This window comes from Montipora capricornis, chromosome 13, assembly GCF_036669925.1.
Source record: "Montipora capricornis isolate CH-2021 chromosome 13, ASM3666992v2, whole genome shotgun sequence".
NCBI classification, from domain to species: domain Eukaryota; kingdom Metazoa; phylum Cnidaria; class Anthozoa; order Scleractinia; family Acroporidae; genus Montipora; species Montipora capricornis.
In genome coordinates, this window is record NC_090895.1 from 6,911,969 (window position 1) to 6,933,432 (window position 21,464).

Sequence of the window (21,464 nt, forward strand, 5' to 3'; positions counted from 1 at the left end):
AATTGTTGCTTATAAATTATATTTACATTCCCTGCATAATCATAAAGACGGGCAAATATACCTTTCATTAGTAGGCACCGTCCTTAACTTCATCAAGGTTTTTGATACTGCTAAAATATCAACATGCATAAGTAAATAATAATCATAATCATAATCATCATCATCATCATTATCATCATCCTTATCATCATAATCATTATCATTATCATCATTATTATCATTATCATCATCATCATCATCATCATCATTATTATTATTATTATTATTATTATTATTATTATTATTATATACCATAGGATTCAACTAAATGCTATATTCTAATCAAGCGTAAAAGCGCGAAAACAATAAACCTGTGAACCATGGAGTAAAAAAGTACTCGTCTGCGAACTGGAACCAGTGGATCGGATTTAACAACCTTAGGGGAAAGCCAAAGTGACGATATTTTTCAGATTTAAAGTGCTGGAGATACTCTAATGGAGAAACGTGTCAAGACACAAGTTAAAAAGAAGAGGACTAAGGCAATCACCTTGAACTACGCCACGACCAATAGATACAAACGGAGTGCAAAATTCATTGGTAATTATAGAGGTGTACAGACTTTTAGCCAGAAGTTTAATATGATCAGGGACATGTGGCGGTAGTCAAGAGTGGTTTGAATCAAATTGTGATGAACTTCACTAAAGGCGTTTTCGAGGTCTAGGAGAGTAATGACAAGAGGACGCTGCTTGGTAAGAGCTTTCTTAATGATGTCAGCCATTTGAGCAGTATGCTCAAAACTTCCTGAGAGAGCAGGTGTAAAACTTTTTTGAATTTTATGTTCAATATAATTATTAGCGGCAAAGAAGTTAAAAGTGCATTACGAAGGTACGAGGTAAAAACCTGTTAGGGCACAGATTGCAGAGTAATTGGATGAAAATTGGCAGGGTCATTAACGTTTCCTTTCTTGTGGATGAGGATTGTGCAGGCTTTCTTCCATTCACCTGGAACGGATCCAGTTGACCAAGCTGTACGGATAATTTCAGATAAATAGGTGCAAAGAAACAGACCTCTTTTGAAACAAATGATTGATAATTTATCTAAAAGACAAGGAGAACTGGAAGCCTTCATTTCTCTTATCACATTTGATATCTGTAGGTATGTAGGTAGTTCAAGGTTAAACAGAATTGCAGGATCAGATAAACTTGGTATTCAGCTTGGAAGGTTGAAGACTCTAGTCGGATTTACTGACGATAGAGTTCTTGTAAAGTAATCAAAACACTCGTCCGTAGAGAATTAAGGGAGAATTTAGGCTTTTATTATTAAGATCTTTTTGAAATAACCCCAGAAATTTTAGAGATGGAATAATCATGATTCATCCGGTCAATTTCGACTTGAGAAGTGTTGTTTCACAGCTTGTCACGCAGTAGGCGAGATACGTATTTAAATTCAGCGATATCTGCGTCAGCGGAGTGTTTTGGGACTTTGCGAGATTTCTTCAGATCATGCTTAGATTTGTCTTCGTAGTTTTTTATCAGGCTTTCATCAGGCTTTCATCAGTAACTTGTACGACTTGACCAAAATTAGCAGAGAAATAGTGTCAGAAATAGTGTCGTTTACAAGTTTGATACTTTGAGCCGTGATTGGAGGATTAAGAAAAAGGACTAATTTGAAATATTCGTTGGCCGCAACCCATTGATCGTCAGATTTAGGTAGATTTATTCCTGTTTTAATAGCAGGAAAACCATAATCTCCAGGTTCAAGAGAAGAGACACCAGAGGTTATTAAACGAACACTTGAATTTTGAACATTTGAATCATTCAAACCCAAAACAACTCTACAGCTCCTTTGATGCATCTTTAATCCTCTGTTTCCCTTACAAAGTTTACCACAACAACACATTCTTAAACAAACGCGAGAAGCGCTGTCTGCTACAGGATCATGATCATTTGGGAGTTGTTCCTCTCCAGCATTGAGACATTCCGCACAAAGTCCAACATGTGTATGTATGTGTATGTTCAAAGTGTTGAGTTGTTTGCAGCGCCACACATGGCGGCCCAGCGAGACAAAATATTTTTCACGGAAAGGACAGACGGATTTAGCGAGTAAAATGAACGGAAAAGGTGGATAGGCCATTTAAAAGCAGCTAAACAGAGATTAAATAATAAAGATATCAATTCAAGCGTAAAATAACGATAAAACTGGAGACATGTATAGAGCGTCTTTGCTCTGCTCGATGTCCAATATAACAATAATAACATTATCATTACCATTATTATTGTCATTATCATTATGTGTTTTGCATTGTTTTATCCTTGTAATAACTAACAATGGGTGAGTCCTTCAGGGGACCATGTGAGCTCAACAATTGACCTGCTCCCAACTGTGTGGCTTCATAATTATACAGCTCATTTGGTAGAACATTGCACCAGCATCTCAGAGGCCATTGGTTCGAATCCCGTTGGAGCAAACCTGTCTGTGTGTGTATGGTAAAAGCAAAAAAAAAAAAAAAAAAAAAAAAAAACAGTGTACAATGCAAAAAACAATAACGACCATTAAAATACCATACTATAACCTTTTTGTTGTCCTTTATATCAAAATGTTACCTTTGAGGGGTATTATTGCTGTTTCTGTTTCGTTATTTTTCGTTCCATTCTATATTTGAATTAGGCTAAGCACTAATGTTTTTTTTTTCATATAATATAATGCTTTAATTTGTTAATCGTACTGATGATCAATATTGTTTTCAGACCCAGCTTACATAGAAAACGTTTTACCCCCATCACCACATGAGTCTTGGATTGCACAGACTGTTACGTTTGTTTGCAAAGCAAATGGTGTTCCAACCCCAACAATCATTTGGAAAAGACCTAATGGAGCTGAAATAAAGAGAGTTGTTGGCAATGAAAATGTGTTACATTTACTGATGCAAAAGGATGGAGATTTTGGATCATACTTGTGTGAAGCGAACAACACTGTGGGTTCTGTAGATAAACACACAGTTCAAGTGGATCAAATAAGTAAGTTAGCTATGTAGTGTCCCTGATAATGGTTACATTTCTATGTACATGTATGTGTATGTGAAGTAAAGGTGTGCCACAAGAAGAAAGACCGACTGAAATCACAAACACAATTATCATCAAAGATGCTGTAAATTGTGTTTCTAGAAATACACATTAAATGATCACGTTATTGTTATCGTTATCGTTATCGTTATTAGTAATAGTAGTAGTAGCAGCAGCAGCGGCAGCAGCAGCAGTAGTAGTAGTAGTAGTAGTAGTAGTAGTAGTAGTAGTAGTAGTAGTAGTAGTAGTAGTAGTAGTAGTGGTAGTAGTATTTTCATTATTATTATTGTTGTTTCCTGAGACGTGTTTGCTAATAATCCAGAAGGGCCGGGTCCAAATTGTGGTCTTAAGGTACCACGAGATGGGGTACAGTTGTTCCTCTATTGCATTGATAACACCTTCATCGAAATTTGCAATGTACTCAATAAAATGATCTTTTGCAATTCCATGATGATGTTGTTGTTAATATTATCAGTATCATTATCGTTATCAACATCATCATCATCATCATCATCATCATCATCATCATCATCATTTTTATCATAATGCATGCTTCCACAAAAACTTCTGTCATCCTCAGTTGGTCAGAATACAAAGCAATGGAAGCTGAATTTGTAATGAATAGAGAATGCTAATGTGAAAATAATAAATATACCGTGAAAGTGTAGGAATTAAAAAGATAGTTTTAGATTGACATGGTGTAATTGTTGATTCAAAGAGGGTTGTTCTCTCTGAATATGAGGATTGCAGACGTTTCTGCCGAAACATGTATTATAAACTCAAAGGTTTTGTTATTTTCTTAAATTCATTGTTATTATTATCATTATTATTATAATTATTATTATTATTATTATTACTATTATTATTATTATTGTTATTGTTCTTGTCATTATCATTATCATTATCATTATCATTATTATTGTTGTTGTTGTTGTTGTTGTTGTTGTTGTCATGTGTATTGCATTTTTATGCTAACAATGGTTGAGGCCTTTACGCGAACAAATGAGCCCAACAATTGACCTGCTTCCAAAATTATATAGCTCAGTTGGTAGAGCATTGCACCAGCATCTCGGAGGTCAAGGGTTCCAATCTCGTTAGAGCCACCTATATTTTCAGGTGTCTGCTACATGTATAAGAAACAGTGGCTTAAGTTGTCCAGATGGGTGCGAGGATTATTTCTCCATTTCCTCAATACTGCAAATAACAATGTAATGATGTACATTCTTATTATATTAAGGGCCACCAGATGCACCAACAATCACGACTCAGGATAAAGACATTCAGGTTGAATCATTGCGGGTAAAATGGACTCCACCAATTGATAATGGAGGGAGTAATATTACAGGATATCGTGTAATAGTTCTACAGGATGGAAAAGTGATAATAAATAAAACCACAACCTCTGACAAGCTTCAGTACTTTGTGGATAAAGGTTTGACCAAAAGTACGAACTATACTTTGAGGGTCTCTGCTCTAAATAAGGTTTTTGAAGGAATAGCAGATGAAAAAAATGTGATGACTAAGTATCAAGGTGAGAAATCTTATTTTACATTAATGATGCTGCATAAAGATGCAGTGTCACTGTGTTTTGAATTAATTTTACTTTTAAAATATACACGCTACAGTGCTTTGGTGTAGTTGGGATGACAATTACAATGGCTTTCGGTCAATGCAAGAATGATGGTAGTGTAAATTAGTGAGTGAAAAATAATTTGAAGACATTGTTTAGGATGTTTGCACCACCTTTGAAAAGATCTTATGGGAAGTGCAGGGTTTGTTGCTATAAGATTTTACAGTTTTCCTGGCCTTCATTGTTCACCGATCATTGATGTCATAAAGGAAAATTGCTGACTTTAAACCGACGGAATTATCTGGAAAGTTCGCGATGGTCGATATCCCGCAATGTGTTCTTTAAATAATTTTCTGGAACTGTAACTTATCAGTTTCAAAATAGTTTGTGACTCGTAAGTTTAAAAATAGAGCTTCTTGTAATAGCTGTAAATAGTAACTTGTGGACACTTTTAGATTCTCTTCGGATAGCTATATACGCGGCTCTCTAGTAAGTTGGTTGTTGTGGATTTGGGACTTCGTTCCCTGTTTGTGATTTCCAAGTGATATTGTGTGATTCTGGCATTCTGCTATCAAGTTTACAGTTGGTGTCCGTGGAGATTTCATTAATGAAAAGGACAGTGCTTTGCCTGTGGTCAGATAAGCGTAGAGAAGTATTGAGTCAAATGTAATAATATTGCACTAAGAGCTAAGGTGTCGTCCGTTGTTTACAATTAAATAAATTGCGTTTCGTGGAAATAGCGAGGTTATTATCTTTCTGGCGGTCATTAGTTACCGTAACAATTACATGTATGAGATCATTTTATTGCTGTTGTTATCTGGGATAGTAAGACGTGATATATTTTCTGTTGTTTCCTAAAGAAGCAGAAACCGTTAGCAATAACAAGGGATTGTACAGCTAACTTTAATCTCATGAGAGAATCAACTGCTTAGGTTACCTCGGCGTTTAGGTTGATGTGGAAATATCAGCATTTACATTATGCACAGGGGACTCAGACTTTTAACCACAATGTTTTGTTATGCAATGAATGCTTTTATCACCATTTTTATTTTTTTTTATTTTTAGGGGCCCCAGCTACTGCTGAAATTATAGATTTCCCTGCTGTAAGAAAAAGTAATAAAGTGACAATAAAATGGAATGAGCCACAGAACAATGGAGCATCCATAACTCTGTACACAGTGTACCAACGAGATGTAAAAAAGGGTGATATAAAAGGGGAATGGATCAAAATACGGGAAATAAAGGACATATCAAGGCGTCAAGTGCTTGTTTCATTGGAGAAAAACAAGATGTATGAGTTTGTGGTTACCGCCAGAAATCGGTTCGGTGAAAGTTTGCGAGAAGGACAAAACATTAAAAAACTTTATGTTTCAGGAGGTAGGAAGAACTGCTGTACTGATTTTCTTCAATAAGGAATTGCGCGTCTTGCAATTTTGTCGTGATACATTGTACTTTAATGCACTTTGACATTTTTTTAGTTTTTGTATTATTTTATTGTATATATTTTCATTTCTTCCTTTATCATAGGTGGGTACCTTGGATGGGTCTGAGCGTCCCATTTGCACTTTTCCATTTTAGTTTGTATTACCCAATAGAGTTTGAAATAAGTAAATTAACATAAAAGCTTTAAAAATGATAAATAGGTTTCTAAAGGTCAGAGGGGAAGCACGGGAAAGGTGGTTGGATCTTGAATTTTGCCCCATACAAATCCTTGCTGTGCGCTGTCTGGTATATGTATATTTTTTTTCTGCCTGGGAGGTTTTGTTGATTATCCTTTTCTTAAAACCCAAACAGGCAACCATAGAGCAGCATAGTATTATTTTTGTACATAATGAAAAAGTGTGCATTGTGAATTTTAATCTCCATAGATATTCCGGAGCCTGTAATTATTCAAGTTGAGGGAAAAAATGACACTGTAATTCTCACTTGGGCTGAACCAGCAAATAATGGAGCAACCATCACTAAGTACTCCATCTACATAAGAATTGTTGGTGAAGAGTGGAAAAAAGTTGCAGACTTAAAAGTAGAAGATGCTTTCAAGCTTGAATACATTCTTGCGTTAGAGAGAGGCAAAAAATATGAATTGATGGTGACTGCAACCAACGCATTTGGTGAGAGTACTATGGATGAAGACAACATTCAGACAGTTGAAGTACCCAACCTAGGTGAGCAAAAGGTTGAATCATCAAAAATAACTGAGGGTGTCATATTCATTGTGGCATATGTAGGATCGTAACTCGTGTTGCATGAAGACTACGTGTATGTGATACATACGTGTAACATATATGTAACATATACTTTGCGGAGGTACATGTGAAACGATCGGTGATCTTAACAGATCGCTTAGTTCCCGATACCTTAACACTAGCAAAATATAGGGATCTAAGTGATCTGTAAAGATCACCGATCATTTCACATGTACCTCCACAAATGTCATTTATTGCATAAACTGTACGTTACCCAATAAATTATACATTGGCAAGACGGGTAGACGACTGGACGACCGATTCCGCGAACACCTTCGCCATGTTCAGAAGAATGAAAAGGATGCATGTAAGCCAGTCACTCGTCATTTTAATCTCCCTAACCACTCCAAGCAACACATGGCTATCTGCGGCCTTTACCTACATCAAGGTACGACAGAAAGCCACAAGAATCTGGAACAAACATTCATCTTTTAAATTGGTACCCTTTATCCCCACAGTATTAACAAACGCTTTTCATTTAACTAATGTACTCCTATTTTCCACGTTGCCATGTTGCCACCAATAGCGTAGCTCCTACGCCACTATAAAAACTACAAACAACCCATAATTTCTCGATTCGCTCTGACGAAGGGAGAAAGCTCGAGCCGTCAGCTTTTAGAATCCCTGCACAGTGGTCAATTTACATTATAAACTCCGTTGATAACACCACATTTTTGTACAAGAAGGCGAGAGTATGATCATTAATTAAGAAAACATCAAGACATTTCAGTTGCCATATTTTTGCGAAGGTCTATCCATTCCGTGGTTCTACTGGAGCCCAAATTGAGGAGCATGCGCAACACTAGCAGTCGTCGTTCTCTCACTCGCAGGGATACTCGCCCCAGCCGTAAATGCGAGCTTGGCAGGTATCTGGGCTCTATAGACTGGTCCGTTGAAGATTCTGCCCCCGACTGGAAAAGCAAGCTGCAACTTTTTCAAGAACTCGTAAAGTTCGGCCCAGACGTCATCGTGCTTCTCAAGACCATTAAACTATACGTAAACGATGCTCCCTGGGTGTCTGCTGAGTTTGTCTATTATCAAGTCGTGTCAAAAGGCATTTGCGCAAGGCGATACTGAGCGTTTCAGACACCTTCGTAACATCACTGATCATGAGCGGAAGTTGTGTCGAGGAAAGTACTATGCAACCAAACTCGTTCACCTTAAGACCACCAAAGCCAAGACAGCCAAGGGTGGAGAGGGGTCAAGAAGATTGCAGGGATGGCTCCAGCTACTGGTGGTGAAGACATACGCTCACATCTCCATCCTCCGGGAATATGCTGACTTTCTAACTTTCCCAGTGTATGATATCTTAAACTCATCATTCGCCGAGCAGAAGCTCCCTCGGTCGTGGAAGGATGCTGACGTTTCACTGCTGATGAAAGTAAAACATGTGACCATAATCACCAAGCATATCCGACCCATGTCCCTAACTCCGGCTCTGTCCAAGTTAGAAGTGAAGTTCGTTGTTAGCAAATATATTGGCCCTGTGGTCTTGGAGCTGATTGATCCTAACAAATTATGCGCAATTCCAAAATCTTCAACTCTTCATGCGCTCATCTCAATGGTGCACACTTGAGCGCAAGCCACGTGTCAAGCGTGTTGTGCTCTTGGATTACAGGAAGGCTTTTCGACCTTGTGGATCATAGTACTCTGGCTGCCAAGATTCTCGGGTTGCGCATTCCTAGTGGGCTTGCTCGCTGGGTCTGTGATTTCCTTAAGGATAGGCGGCAGTAAGTAAAGCTTTTAAGTTACTGTTTTTCGGAATGGGAGGGGCGGGGGGGAGTGAAGGAGTTTGGCGTTCCGTCTGGAGTGCCTCAAGGCACCAACTCGGACCCTGGCTCTTCATCCTGATGGTCAATTATCTCTACACACCTAGCTCCGAGGCATGGAAATATGTTGATGATACCACGCTCGCTGACGTGGTGTCAAGGGAACGACAAGGTGTAGTGCAAGTCGCTGTTATAGCTGTGCTGTGGAGCAATCGTCTATTACTAACAAGCTTCAGCCGTACCCAAATAAGTGTAAGGAACTGCTGATCGCCTTTAAAAGAACGCAACACCAGTTTTATGAGGTGTAAACAGTGTTAAAGTGTTAGGTGTAACAATAGCCAGCACCCTTCATTGGAATTGCCATATTTCAGTCGTAATCAAAAGGGCTAATGAGCGGAATTTTTTCTCGTATTGCTTAATTAAACGCGCCAAATTTCCGGCTCATAATATCATCAGTTTTTATCTTACTTGTATTAGACCTGTAATTGAATACTGTGCTCCTCTTTACCATCATGCACTGTCTCATTATTTAAGCAACGACCTAGAACGTATTCAAAAACGCGCTCTATCTGTAATTTCGCCCTGCATTTCATAGCTCGACAGCCTTTCATTGTTTAATCTGAATTCACCGAAGGATAGACGTATCGAGCAATGTCAAATTTTTCGAAGCAATAGTATTCAATACCGAGTGCAAGCTTCATCATTTTCTACCACCGAAGAACCATATTACTTCTAATCTTAGAAATCAACGTCAGTTTGGTAACCCAATAATGCGCACCAAACGTTTCTGTCAGACATATTTACCATCTGTGTGTAGACAATAGGTAAGGTAAAGTCTGCTACGAACCTAGAAGGCCCATCAGGCTGGCGCTTATCTCCGGTTACTGTAGCATGAAGCGGCTAGGAGTATTTCGACTCTCCCCTGGATGGGATGCTAGTCCATCGCAGCGTTACCCCCAGCATTAAATTCGCCGGTACCCATTTATACACCTGGGTGGAGAGAGGCACCGTGAGAGTAAAGTGTTTTGCCCAATAACACAACTCAATGTCCCCGGCCAGGACAGGCCGGACCACTCGATCCGGACTCGAGCGCACTAACCATGAGGCCATCGCGCCTCCCACGTGTAGACAATAGGCCCGAGTATAAGTCTTGTAAATTACATGCTCTGTAGATATAATTGAAGTTTTTTAGCCATTATTGTATTGTAAATAATCATGAAATTCAGCCTTATTGATGTGATTTTAATAAATCCATCTGTACCTCTGTTAAAAATAGCTAATTTAGCTATCTAGACAATAAAAAATGGTAAAATTTATATAGGAAGACAACGAAAGAAAGTCTTAGTGCATTGTCATTTCAAAGGTGATTCTCTTCACAGATTTGTCAGTGATGCTGGGTAAGTGCACTCAAACACTGGGACTAACTGTCATCTTACTTTTCTTTTCCTTAGCAACTCCATTCTTTTCCTTAGCAACTCCAAGGCCTGTGGAATGTCAGAAAGGTAAAAAATAATGTCCAGTTTTCAGAGATTTAACAGAAGAAGGTCATTGCTTCATTTCAAGTGTATGGATTCCCGTTAAACTGAATAACAAGTGCTTTTCTGTTTCCTTTGTGTCAGGTTCTTGTGCTATTTTGCATGTTTTTTACATCTTATTTATCGTTGTCCTGGTGATCGTAATTATTGTTCTCTCCGTGGTGATATGGAAAATACGCCGTCGTCCGTGTCGAAGACGTGGGGATCTTTTATCTATGGTAAGTTGTTAATAAAGTCTTTCTAGAAGAAAAGATTCGTGGAACGTGAATCCTGGATTAACAAAAGTGGTTACAATGGGTTCTTCAAAGCAGTCATGGAGTGACGAGGGATTGAGTCCATTGAAGCTCGTCATTAGCGTTCTAAACTCTGGATCTGTATGTAAGCCTAACGTCGCTATCCTGTTGTTTCCTTTATATTGTGTCTTTGCCAGACATCTCGCTTGAACTAAGTTTACAATTGCATGGATGTTGGATGCACTGGTTCAAGGCTACTTCTCTTACTTTTGGCCTAACTGTACCCCTACCTGGAAAACTCGGTAGAATGATCATCCGTTATTTCAATCATGTTCAAAGCAAAGCTCCGGGAGGGGGATGGTTGTTATAGGAAACCGAGACTTGCATTGTATTTGAAGTGAGAGATACAATTAGTGTAAGACTGTGATCTCTGTGAATTAATCATCGCCAGAATCCAGTATCTTTGCAACTCAAAGACAACATGGGGCTTCCCAGCGAACTAAACACGAAGGAAGCAGCGACCTATGCGACTCCAGCAGCTGGAGGTGGATACTACATGCCTCTCCATCCTTCCGGGAGAAGCTGGGAAGTCAGTCGCGAAGACGTTCATGTTAACAAAGTCATCGGTAAAGGAGCCTTTTCTCAGGTTGTCCAGGCAACCGTGAAAAACATACGAGCCAATCAGGAGGATACAACAGTAGCAGCAAAAATGCTGAAAGGTTGGTTGCCGCTTATCCTTGTCATATGCTTTCAATCATGTTTTTGATCATGCTTTTGGAAGCGCGTAGTGGAAGCAGAAAAATGGCTTTATTAGTTTATGAAGATCAACTTGCATTGACACGGTAATAACAGAATGAAATAGTCACCCTTTTCCTATTGGCCTCATTTTCTCACTGAAATATAAAAAACTGACATTAATAACAAGAAACCTTTTCAGTTCTTTGGACTATCATTTATTTGATGACACCGTAAATGACTCAAAATTCGTACACTTCCAAGATTACCTGCACTAATGAAATGAAGCTATGATCCCTGCAGTTATGGATGCCATTTTAGCAATAGAGTGTTTTCACGTGAAGTCACGGTGGCCATGTTGGTGTTCCCAACTGGTCCTCCGGGAATTGAGCTCTTTTATCATGCAAATGTTTTCTTTTGTTTCGGTGGAGAAACAAGGTTACTGATCATGTGAGTAAAAACACTATTGCGTAGAGATGCCTGAAAAATTCAGCCCTTCAATTGGGTTTGAGCCCGTGAACTCGCAATGTCGGTGCGACGTCAAACCAACTGAGATATGAAGCCAATGATGTTGGGAGCTAGTCACTTTTGGGTTGTAATATTCCCGTGATGAATGAATCCACGAATGAAATGATATATGAAGTGAATCGTGTTGAAGTGCGGATATGAAATCAAATGAAGCCAAGATCCTCGCAATTAGGAACGCAATTTTAGCAATTGCGTATGGAAGCCTGAAAAATTCAGGACTTCAACTTGGTTTGATCCCGTGACCTTGCGATGCCAGTGCATTTCTTTAATTAACTGAGCTGTGAAGCCACTGTTGTTAGTAGCTGGTCATTTGTGGGTTCTAGTTTTCCCGTAATGAATGAATGATGTCACAGGCTCAAACCCCGGTGAAGTCCTAAATTTTTCAAGCTTCTCTACGCAATAGCTAAAATTGCTTTCATAACTATGACGATCATAGCTTCATTTGCTTTCAAATCCACAGTTCAATATATGATTCACATCATATTAGCCAGTATCAAAAATACCACAATACTCCTTGTAGCAGCATTCTTTTTATTTTCTCTTTGGAGTTACAATGGTACCAAGAGAAAATGGAAACAATGCTTATGCAAAATTTTGGAGGGACAAACAAATAGTATTATGGCATTTTTGATCCTGGCTACTGTTTCATTCCTAACACATATGTTTTGGTACCGAGTCAATTATTTTATATTGAACAAAGACACTGGCAGTTTCTCTTCGTTACTTCCTAGCCAATGCTCCTCCATCGGATAGAAAGGATCTGTTGTCAGAACTGGAGCTGATGAAAAAATTAAAGCCCCATCCTCACGTGATCAAGCTCATCGGATGCGTCACCGAAAGCGGTAAAATTGACATTTTTATAATGGGGTATTCTGTTACAAGCGTTTGTTAAGCAACCCTAGGTTGCAAACAAACACCCTTCATTCCAAGAATGTTGTTTTCCATAGACCCACCGATGGTGTTGATCGAGTATGTTCCCTTTGGGGATCTCCTGGGATATCTGCGAAAGAGCCGAGGACTCAACGACACTTACTACAAGAACCCGGATGTGAAACCGGAGACCAATCTGACTTCGGAACAGCTGATGAAATTCGCTTGGGAGGTTGCTGATGGGATGTGTTACTTGTCTTCGAAAAAGGTTTGTTCTACAAGGGAGGTTGCCATCAGCCAGCATCCATAAATGCCAAATAAATGTTTTAATACCATGAAAAGACTTTTACTGCATGTGACACATAATGGGCCCTTTGCAGCTGGTGATCACATGGTACAGAAGCGGCCAAACTGAAGAGCAAATTGCGCAATCGGACATCTAAAACTAGTCAACTTAAACCCCATTCACACTAAGAAGACTTTTTTAATTAAACTGGGTTTAACAAAATAAAAATCAGTCACAGAAAAATGTAGGACTGGCTTTTCCATGAGATTCAAGCTTGTTTCAACACATGCTTTGTCCTGTGCTAAATTTGTAATCGACAAAAATCAGTAAACATGATTTAACAGGAAAACACTTTGAAACCATGTTTAACTAAACATGTTGAAAAGATGTTTAAGAAACGGTCCAGATAAGAAAGATAGCAACAACGGCAACGAACATGTTGGAATTCAATTGGTATGCAAAAGGTGATAACTTTTCTATTGTCTGTACTTACTTCTGATCGGCTTAAACAGCAAACGGTTAACAAAACTTCATAAAGCAGTATTATATTCATCCTTACTTTCCAACCATCTTCCATCTTTCATCTGGTCTCAGTTTAAGTGAATTCGAGAGAAATCGTATGTGGGGAACATGTAAAATTGTAAACGTTTCTTGGCTTTTGTTTTCAACTCTTGGGATTGGTCAAAATCTTTTAACACAAAAAGACACCCTTTCAAAGTGGGCTGTAAATGAATTTTATTGCGTTAAATGCCTTCCTGTAGTTTTATGCATTCTCTGTGTAAAAATGATAACATTCCTATGTGGGGAAAGCCCCGTTGCCGCATAACAAAGGAAATTGCTATCCACTTTACACGGATCATTACTTAAGGTTTGGTGTGAATACCCCATTAAATTTAATTTTCCTTTTTCCTTGTTTTAGTGTTGTACTACGTGATCACCAGTTGTAAAGGGCCATTTAGGGGTTCAAAAGATAACCGGGTTGACAATCAGACAAAGTTTGATGCAACTCGTGTTCGGAAAAATGCGAATGTAACTTAAAACGTTACAGCACTTTGAATGCTCCTTTTTAAGCTACATTCGTAATTTCCCAGACCACAGTAGCATCAAATTTTGTGTGTATTTGGAGTATCTTCCTGCAAGTAAACATGAATCTAATTATGGATTATCATGTGGTTCAGCCGCTCGGCTCGTGCAATTTCAGCTTTTGAAAAACTCACTCGTGCAAATCAATTCCAAATTGAACGAGGAAAACCGCAGAATTACCTTTTAATAATACAAAAAGGAAAAAAAATCACGAGGAGGACGTACCGCAAGCTCTTATTGCAGACAAGAGGCGAGCATTCGATATGGATTTGACACTTACCGACACATTAAATATAATCGTGCTGCACGTGGGGCTTGCATGTTTTGTGGTGCTCTGTGCAACGTTAATGTTAAGGTTTTAACAACAACGTGAGCGTACAAATACAAATCTTTACTTTATTATTGTTTTTTTTTTTACTCTAAAACCACTCGTACCAATTTAATCTTAGGATACTTTGCCCAAATCGAACGACGCGAATATGATGGAATAATTGCGAAACAGTAACTACAGGGCAAAGGTAAAATTTTAGGTGACGTTTTCGTCGACGTGGCCGTCATAGATCTTACATTTCTAAAGGGTACGAATTCAAAGCGGTTCGTTTCAAACATTTGCACATGGAATAGTCCCAGAATGTTTTCAATAGATTAACTAGAAATTTGCAAGAATCTCACGCCATAATGGGGAAAAAAGTATTTCAAAAGTCATCTTTTAATCGGAATCTGAATCGCCGTCGATTATATGGACGCGACGACGCTTGGTAGGCTTCACAGTTGGAATGGCTGTAGTGGCTGTAAGTGTTCAACACATTTTTCTCCGAAGCTCTCATCATTGTCGGATTGAACGATATGGAACTTTGGTTTAATAAAAACGCTGATCATGAACTGAGCATCGAAATCAGTAAATTGCATATTTGCTTCAAGAAGGTTACAGGATGCACAAACCAATGACTGTTATCATGCAAAAACGATAAATATTGATACTCATCGAACAACAACGAATTACCGGAAGTGGACCTACGCAAACACCAAGGAATATGGTTGGATTCGTCCCTCTCTTGGAAGTACCACATTAATTTTATCTGCGACAAAGCCAACAATTTTTAGGCCTGATTAGGCAAACGATTGGTTTTTTAATTAAGTCTGGTATTACGGTAGCTTTCAAGAAGTTGGTTAGACCGATCCTTGAGTAATCCTGCCCTTCCTGGAATCCGCACTTAGTAAAACAGGTCAAGTCAATTTAATCTATTCAACGACAAGCAACCCGTGGGACTCCCTCGAAGTGGGAAAATACTTTAGTCTGACTCAGATGATAAGATAATACTTGGTAACTGTGGCATTAATAGTCGCCATGCACTATTTTGATTTTATAGATGGCAATCGAACAAGATCTAACCATGGTTACAAGATTTTAAAACCCGTCTGCACTAATTATTTAAATTTTCTTTCTTTAATCGTTATATTAGTGACTGGAACTCCTTACCTGCATATGTGATGTCTTCACCTAGTCTTCAGTCTTTTAAATGTTCATTGCTCAAGCATTTACGTCAACAAATTAAGTAACTATACTTACTAGTCCTATTGTTTATTCATATGTATTTGTGTGTGTGCGCGCGTTGGTGTGTGTGGCAGGCAGTGCGGCCCAGTGGATAGGACGCTTGCAATGAGATCCAGAGTTCCCAGGTTTAAGATTTGTTCTGACCATTGTTCAACTTCTCGAGCGCACTTGTAAATAGCCAACCGGTTTGCCTCTGGCGAATTCGGATTCTCAACAGTTGTTGTTGTTGTGTTCAGTCATTTCGATGATTGTGTTTCATTGGCACTGAAAACCCCCTATGGGGGGTGGTCAATTTAGTATGTCTTCTGTTGTAACATATATTAGAAAGCGAATTGAGTTACCCCGTACTATCATCCTGCCACCCTATCTCTTGTAATGGTTGGCGAATTGTTAAATAAACAAATAAATAAATAAATGAAGAAATTGAGCTAAAAAGGGAGGCGGTTCTTGTTGGCTAGGAAGTTCTCTGGACACTGTCGGTTGTGGATTGACCACATTGTGTTTACAAATGCCTCTGGGAAAGTACATCCGAACTTGCTCTCGTCAAATCTCTTGCTTTGTTCGGGGCGATTACCAAGACGGGGTAGTCGCAGTAATTGCGCTTTTCCCTTCAAGATCTGCCTACATGAGTGGAATTCCCGGTCTTTGACGATTGCCAATGGATGTTGTTTTTTTCAAGCACCTATGGAGGGCAGCAATCATAACGTTTAGGCTGGCTGGCTCATAATCTCGGCCGTTTTTGTTTTATACCTCAGCGTATAATTTCTCAAGTAATCTGTTCAGTTCAGCCGGTTCGTGTTCCTCGATTTCCAAAGCCATTCTCTTTTCGTCGCACCACATCTACCACACACTTAACCAAAATGACGTACTTTTGTTCTTGTTTATATTTTATGCACCGATAGCCCTTTTCACGGTTAGTTTTTCTTATTTGCATTTCAAGGTAATCTAACGTGGATGCGAGGCAATTTCGGGTTAAAACTACAAAGTAGCCCGGAATTACCGCACATACATGCTAGATTATATTGTAATGCAAATGAGAAAAACTAACCGTGGAAAGGGCTATTTGCAGTTCTTCTAATGTATCGTCGGCGGCCAAAACAACTCTTAGAAAATTTTGCTATTGTATTTCAGACAATCATAATCTAGAATTTCGATGTGTAATTTGTACTGGTGTTACACTTTTTGCACCGGTGTTACACTTGAAGTGCACTGCTCTTAGCCAATCAGAATCAAGGCTTTTTTTAAATTGTTGTTTTACTTTTTTCTTTTTTTTTTATGCAGTGGTGGCTGCAACAAACAAACAAACAAACAACTAAGGCGATAGTATGGTCATTAAATTAAGAAAACTTCAAGACAGTTGAGCTGCCGTAGTGGTTATGCGCTACATTTGCAGTCGGACGCTTAAGGTTCGATTTCCGTTCTGACCACTGGATTTATTCGTCATGAAAGGTCCTGAGTTGAACTCTGGCACTACTTACAAATAACAAATTGGTTGTCTCCTGTCTATTGGGAGAGACATTAGGCATGGTTTGAAATCTCCCTTTCGGTGTTAATTGAGTATTAGAAGTTTAAATTATAGAAATATATACCAACTGAATTGTAGCAAAATATGGACGTTTTAGGCGTAAGCCCAGGTGATCCTGCTTTATCATTTCGTGGAGATACGCTGCGTTTGGTGGAGTTATGTTTGTTGATAAAGATAGTTTCCTTGGTACTAATGTACTATGCATCCACATACAATTTCTCTTAGATTGTCCACCGTGACTTGGCGGCGAGAAATGTTCTTGTTGGCGAAGGAGAGAGATGCAAAGTGACAGACTTTGGGATGGCGAGGAATGTGGAACAGGATGATATTTATACCAAGAAAAGTAGGGTAAGGCTTGCACTGATATCACGGTTTATACCCCATGATCGAACTTCGAGTTAACCTTTTTCTTTGACGGTATTCTTTGCTGGTTTTCCGTACCAAGGGTCGATTACCTGTTAAATGGACTGCATATGAAGCCTTGTTTTACGGAGTATACACGACACAAAGTGATGTGTAAGTATATACGTTTCAGTAAGTTAAATTTATTTTTATTTTAGAATTACAAAGAGATGATATTACATTGCCGCTTGGGGATACGAATTTTATCCTCAAGTGCTGCATCTCTCACGAGTAAGCGCAGCGAACGATTGAGGGATACTATGATCACGAGAAGGTAAAATTCATATCCCCAAGCGGCCATGTAATGTCTTGTTTGTTATGTAGATATTGATGAAATTTCCAGAATAAAAGCAACTTGTCTTCTTCATTCTGAAAGGGGTGAAAAATAGGTAACCAACCGCTAAACACGCATGTTTTATAGCATGAAACATGATATAAAAGTTAGGAAAAACAAATCATGACAATGTCAAATTGTGGAATAAAAAGGTTAATGTAGAGGAGAAGAATTTTATTACAGCACAAAAGTATCTTCTAGTGAAGGAAAACTTCAATTTTTATTGGCTAATCGTGCTAATTGCCATGATAACACCTATATCCTCAAATTTGAAAGGCAAAAATGATATATGTTCACTCGCGCAGTGAAGATATGATTTTTTCGTAAGAGGGAAAATCCTAGTATTTTATCAACACCTATATCATAAATGTCTATTACGACTCCGTATTGCGGTCAACCGAAATAGCTTCCTCCAAAGAATGTCGTTTCTCTACTAATTTATTTTTTACTAGATCTTTGTAAATCTGTTTCCTTGCTTCCTCGCTGATCTTTACGATATATGTTTTTTGTTCCTTTTTTAGGTGGAGTTATGGGATTCTTCTATATGAAATCCTGACAATTGGTAAGATTCAATATAAAGGATACTTGACTTAGACCCTATCCGCACTAGCTGACCAAACTGGAATTGTCTAAACAAAATCGAAGGACAAATTGTTGTCTTGTTTGCGGTGTCCGCATCCAAATTTCAAAGCGGGCAAATTCTGTCAACAACTTAATATAGCACTGATTATATTTCATTCTATTTTGTCGCGCGCGCGAAAACATCGAACATTTTGGCGGGATAATGGATCACGTATGGTGGAACGTTCCAGCGTCCTACCGAGTTTGTCTGCTCATAGGGTAGACCGGCATGGTTACCATTGGATTTAAATTCCAATTGTCGGGATTCATCCTTACGCGTTCATTGTTAAAGCTCTAACATCCAGTTTTCAGCGTTTCGCACGAAAAGCAATTATTGCCTCAGACAGTAAATTGAACTCAGTTCAATTACCAGGCAGGTCGTAATAGATTTTCTGTCAAATGATTGACAAGTTAAACACAATTTTGTTTATTTTGACGAAACTGTCGAAGTTTTACCTGGGACAAATTTTGTCGGCTGTGCATTTGAAGATTTGTCCGCTTCGGACAAAATTTGTCAGTTCGCGACAAACCGTACGCACTTGTGAAGCGTTGGCGATGACAGAAAATTCGTCTAAATGAACAACTTTTTTGCTAGTGCGGATAGGCCCTTAATTACAAAACAGTGTGCTTTATAACCGGAAGTAGCTTTACATATTACATTGGCGTCTAATTACATTTGATAATGGTACAAAGTGAGATTGAGACAGGAATTTTACACTCGTAGGTGGATCTCCATACCCGGACACACACGCCAGACTCATTGCGGATAAAATTCAACAAGGATACAGAATGCCTAAGCCGAGACATGTGGATAGCAATCTGTAAATAATTTTTTCCTCAATTGCGATACTAAGTAAAAAGTAATGAGCAATTGCTTGACTATAAGTTTCTCCCAATAATTCAGGTATGAAATTATGATGAAGTGTTGGGAAGAAGATCCAAGTGATCGACCTACATTTGAAAAGCTGAGAAAAACAATGAAAGATATGCAAAGGAATCACAAGGTAAAGAAATCGAGGAAATATTTTGGGTATTTATGGGACAATGTGCCCGTAGAAGCTGTTTGCACGCACACTTCATTGTACCGTCCTTAATCTCAAAGCCAAGTCTTACTTTGCTAATGGAATCACACTTTTTTTTTTGTTTGTCCTTGAAATTCACCAGTTCTTTAAGAAGTCCCGCTTTCAGTTACCCTTATTGTCTGTCTTGAATTAGTTCGAACCATTATACCATATTGAGGTGGTGGTCGCAAAGAATCAAAGTGAAAGCTATCGCAACCACTGTTATACTATTGCTTTTGCAGACGTATGTGAATCTCAGTCAGTACGACACAAGATTGTACGCCAATGTGAATGATCTGACAGCCGAGTAGAAAATCTGGAAATTGTCGCCATGGTTTAACTATTAAAGAATCAAGTTTAGACAACAAAAAGGCAGTCTTACTTTTTAATCCCTTTGTTAGCTAGTCAGGCAACCGTTCTCTGAGCGAAAGGAGAGACGCAGAAAAAAGGCCATGTTAAAATCGTTCATTTATTTTTTAGATTTTTCTTGCCCATTCTTTTTTTCTTTTTTTTTAAATTCAGAAGTTTTAGAAATGAGATCAGCGCATCATATAGCAGTAGCAGTAGCAGTAACAGTAGCAATAGCAGTAGTAGTAGCAGCAGCAGCAGCAGCAGCAGCAGCAGCAGCAGTAGTAGTAGTAGTAGTTGTAGTAGTAGTAGTAGTAGTAGTAGTAGTAGTAGTAGTAGTAGTAGTAGTAGTGGTAATAGTAGAAGAAGTAGTAGTAGTAGTATTAGTAGTAGTAGTAGTAGTAGTAGTAGTAGTAGTAGTAGTAGTAGTAGTAGTAGTAGTAGTAGTAGTAGTAGAAGTGGTAGTAGTAGTAGTAGTAGTAGTAGTAGTAGCAGCAGCAGCAGCAGCAGCAGTAGTAGTAGTAGTAGTAGTAGTAGTAGTAATAGTAGTAGTAGTAGTAGTAGTAGTAGTAGTAGTAGTAGTAGTAGTAGTAGTAGGAGTAGTAGTAGTAGTAGGAGTAGTGGTAGTGGTAGTGGTAGTATCAGTAGCAGTAGCAGTAGTAGTAGCAGTAGCAGTCGCAGTCGCAGTAGCAGTCGCAGCAGCAGCAGTAAAAATTGATAAATTTTAGTAATTGTCATGTGTATCTAACGACAGTGAAATAGCCGTTGAAAAGAATTGAGTAGATGGCTCAAAGGCAATAAAATTAATTTAGAAATGGAGTATAAAATCATAATCAGGAATTGAATTAAACAGGTAGCCCAGAGAATAGGTTTATGAAAGTGTGAAAAATTACCTCTTTTATCATTGTAGACAATGTGTGCTAAGTATATGAGAGAATTTGAATAAACTCGAATTTTGATTCTCAACTGCAATTAAATAAAAATTATCTGTTCTCTTTTGGACATAAAGAAAAAGTTGATTTGTTTGTTTGTTTTGCTCTCAAATGCGAGCGAACAAGTGCTTTTTTAATCGTTTGCCCAACTGTTTTTCAATATGGCTCAACAGTAACAAGAAAATTTTGCCCTAATGTTATAATCACGTAATTGCAGTGAGTTCTCGTAAAATTAGGGGGAAATTTTACTAGCTTGTGTTTTCAGAAGCACCTAAAGGTAATTTAGTGTTGGAGCGGATCTTGTTTGATGTTCGTCTTTTCTTGGCCGCATTTTGCCGATTCTTGTTCCTAGCCACGCTGCCGTGTGTCAGTGAAATACATCAAAATGTGAATGATCTTGTTTTCAGAGATAGAGTGGAATAAAGTGCATCAGTAAAACTCTTTTTTTTACCTTGAACTGACAAAGTTTTTTGATATGGTTCGATTTTTAGGGTGATTCCTATTCGCTGGCTATTGACAGTTAACTCTGAAATGGATCTTTTCCTTTCCCTTTCGCTCGCTGAGGGTGTGCTTGTTTTCTTTTAAAACTCGTGCAGTTGAAGAAACATTTATTGCCAAACTGGAGAATTCCAAAGTAAGTTTCACTCGAAAACCGCACTCTTCGCTTCGTGATTCATGTGATATCGGTTTTTAGCGTGAAATTTACCGTGGAATTCATTAGTTATAGGCAATGAATTTGCCATAGAAGAAAGCAAGGAAAATGATTGAATTAAGCAGCAACCCGAAACAC

The 21,464-nt window shown here is 38.5% G+C and overlaps 1 protein-coding gene across 3 annotated transcripts in view; it reads left to right on the forward strand.

Annotated features, from left to right (window-relative positions):
* LOC138029731 (angiopoietin-1 receptor-like) overlaps positions 1-21,112 on the forward strand; it is a 44,951-nt gene extending 23,839 nt beyond the window's left edge. For all 3 annotated transcript variants that reach the window (XM_068877494.1, XM_068877495.1, XM_068877496.1), the window contains exons 4-18: positions 2,727-2,996; positions 4,279-4,572; positions 5,677-5,988; positions 6,480-6,776; positions 10,078-10,128; positions 10,246-10,379; positions 10,846-11,113; positions 12,389-12,499; positions 12,605-12,795; positions 17,202-17,324; positions 17,422-17,492; positions 18,234-18,274; positions 19,058-19,154; positions 19,238-19,337; positions 19,637-21,112. In XM_068877494.1, the coding sequence (XP_068733595.1) occupies positions 2,727-2,996; positions 4,279-4,572; positions 5,677-5,988; positions 6,480-6,776; positions 10,078-10,128; positions 10,246-10,379; positions 10,846-11,113; positions 12,389-12,499; positions 12,605-12,795; positions 17,202-17,324; positions 17,422-17,492; positions 18,234-18,274; positions 19,058-19,154; positions 19,238-19,337; positions 19,637-19,705 (2,429 nt within the window). In that variant the 3' untranslated portion in view covers positions 19,706-21,112. The remainder of the gene's footprint in view (positions 1-2,726; positions 2,997-4,278; positions 4,573-5,676; positions 5,989-6,479; positions 6,777-10,077; positions 10,129-10,245; positions 10,380-10,845; positions 11,114-12,388; positions 12,500-12,604; positions 12,796-17,201; positions 17,325-17,421; positions 17,493-18,233; positions 18,275-19,057; positions 19,155-19,237; positions 19,338-19,636) is intronic.
* The last annotated feature ends 352 nt before the right edge of the window (positions 21,113-21,464 follow it).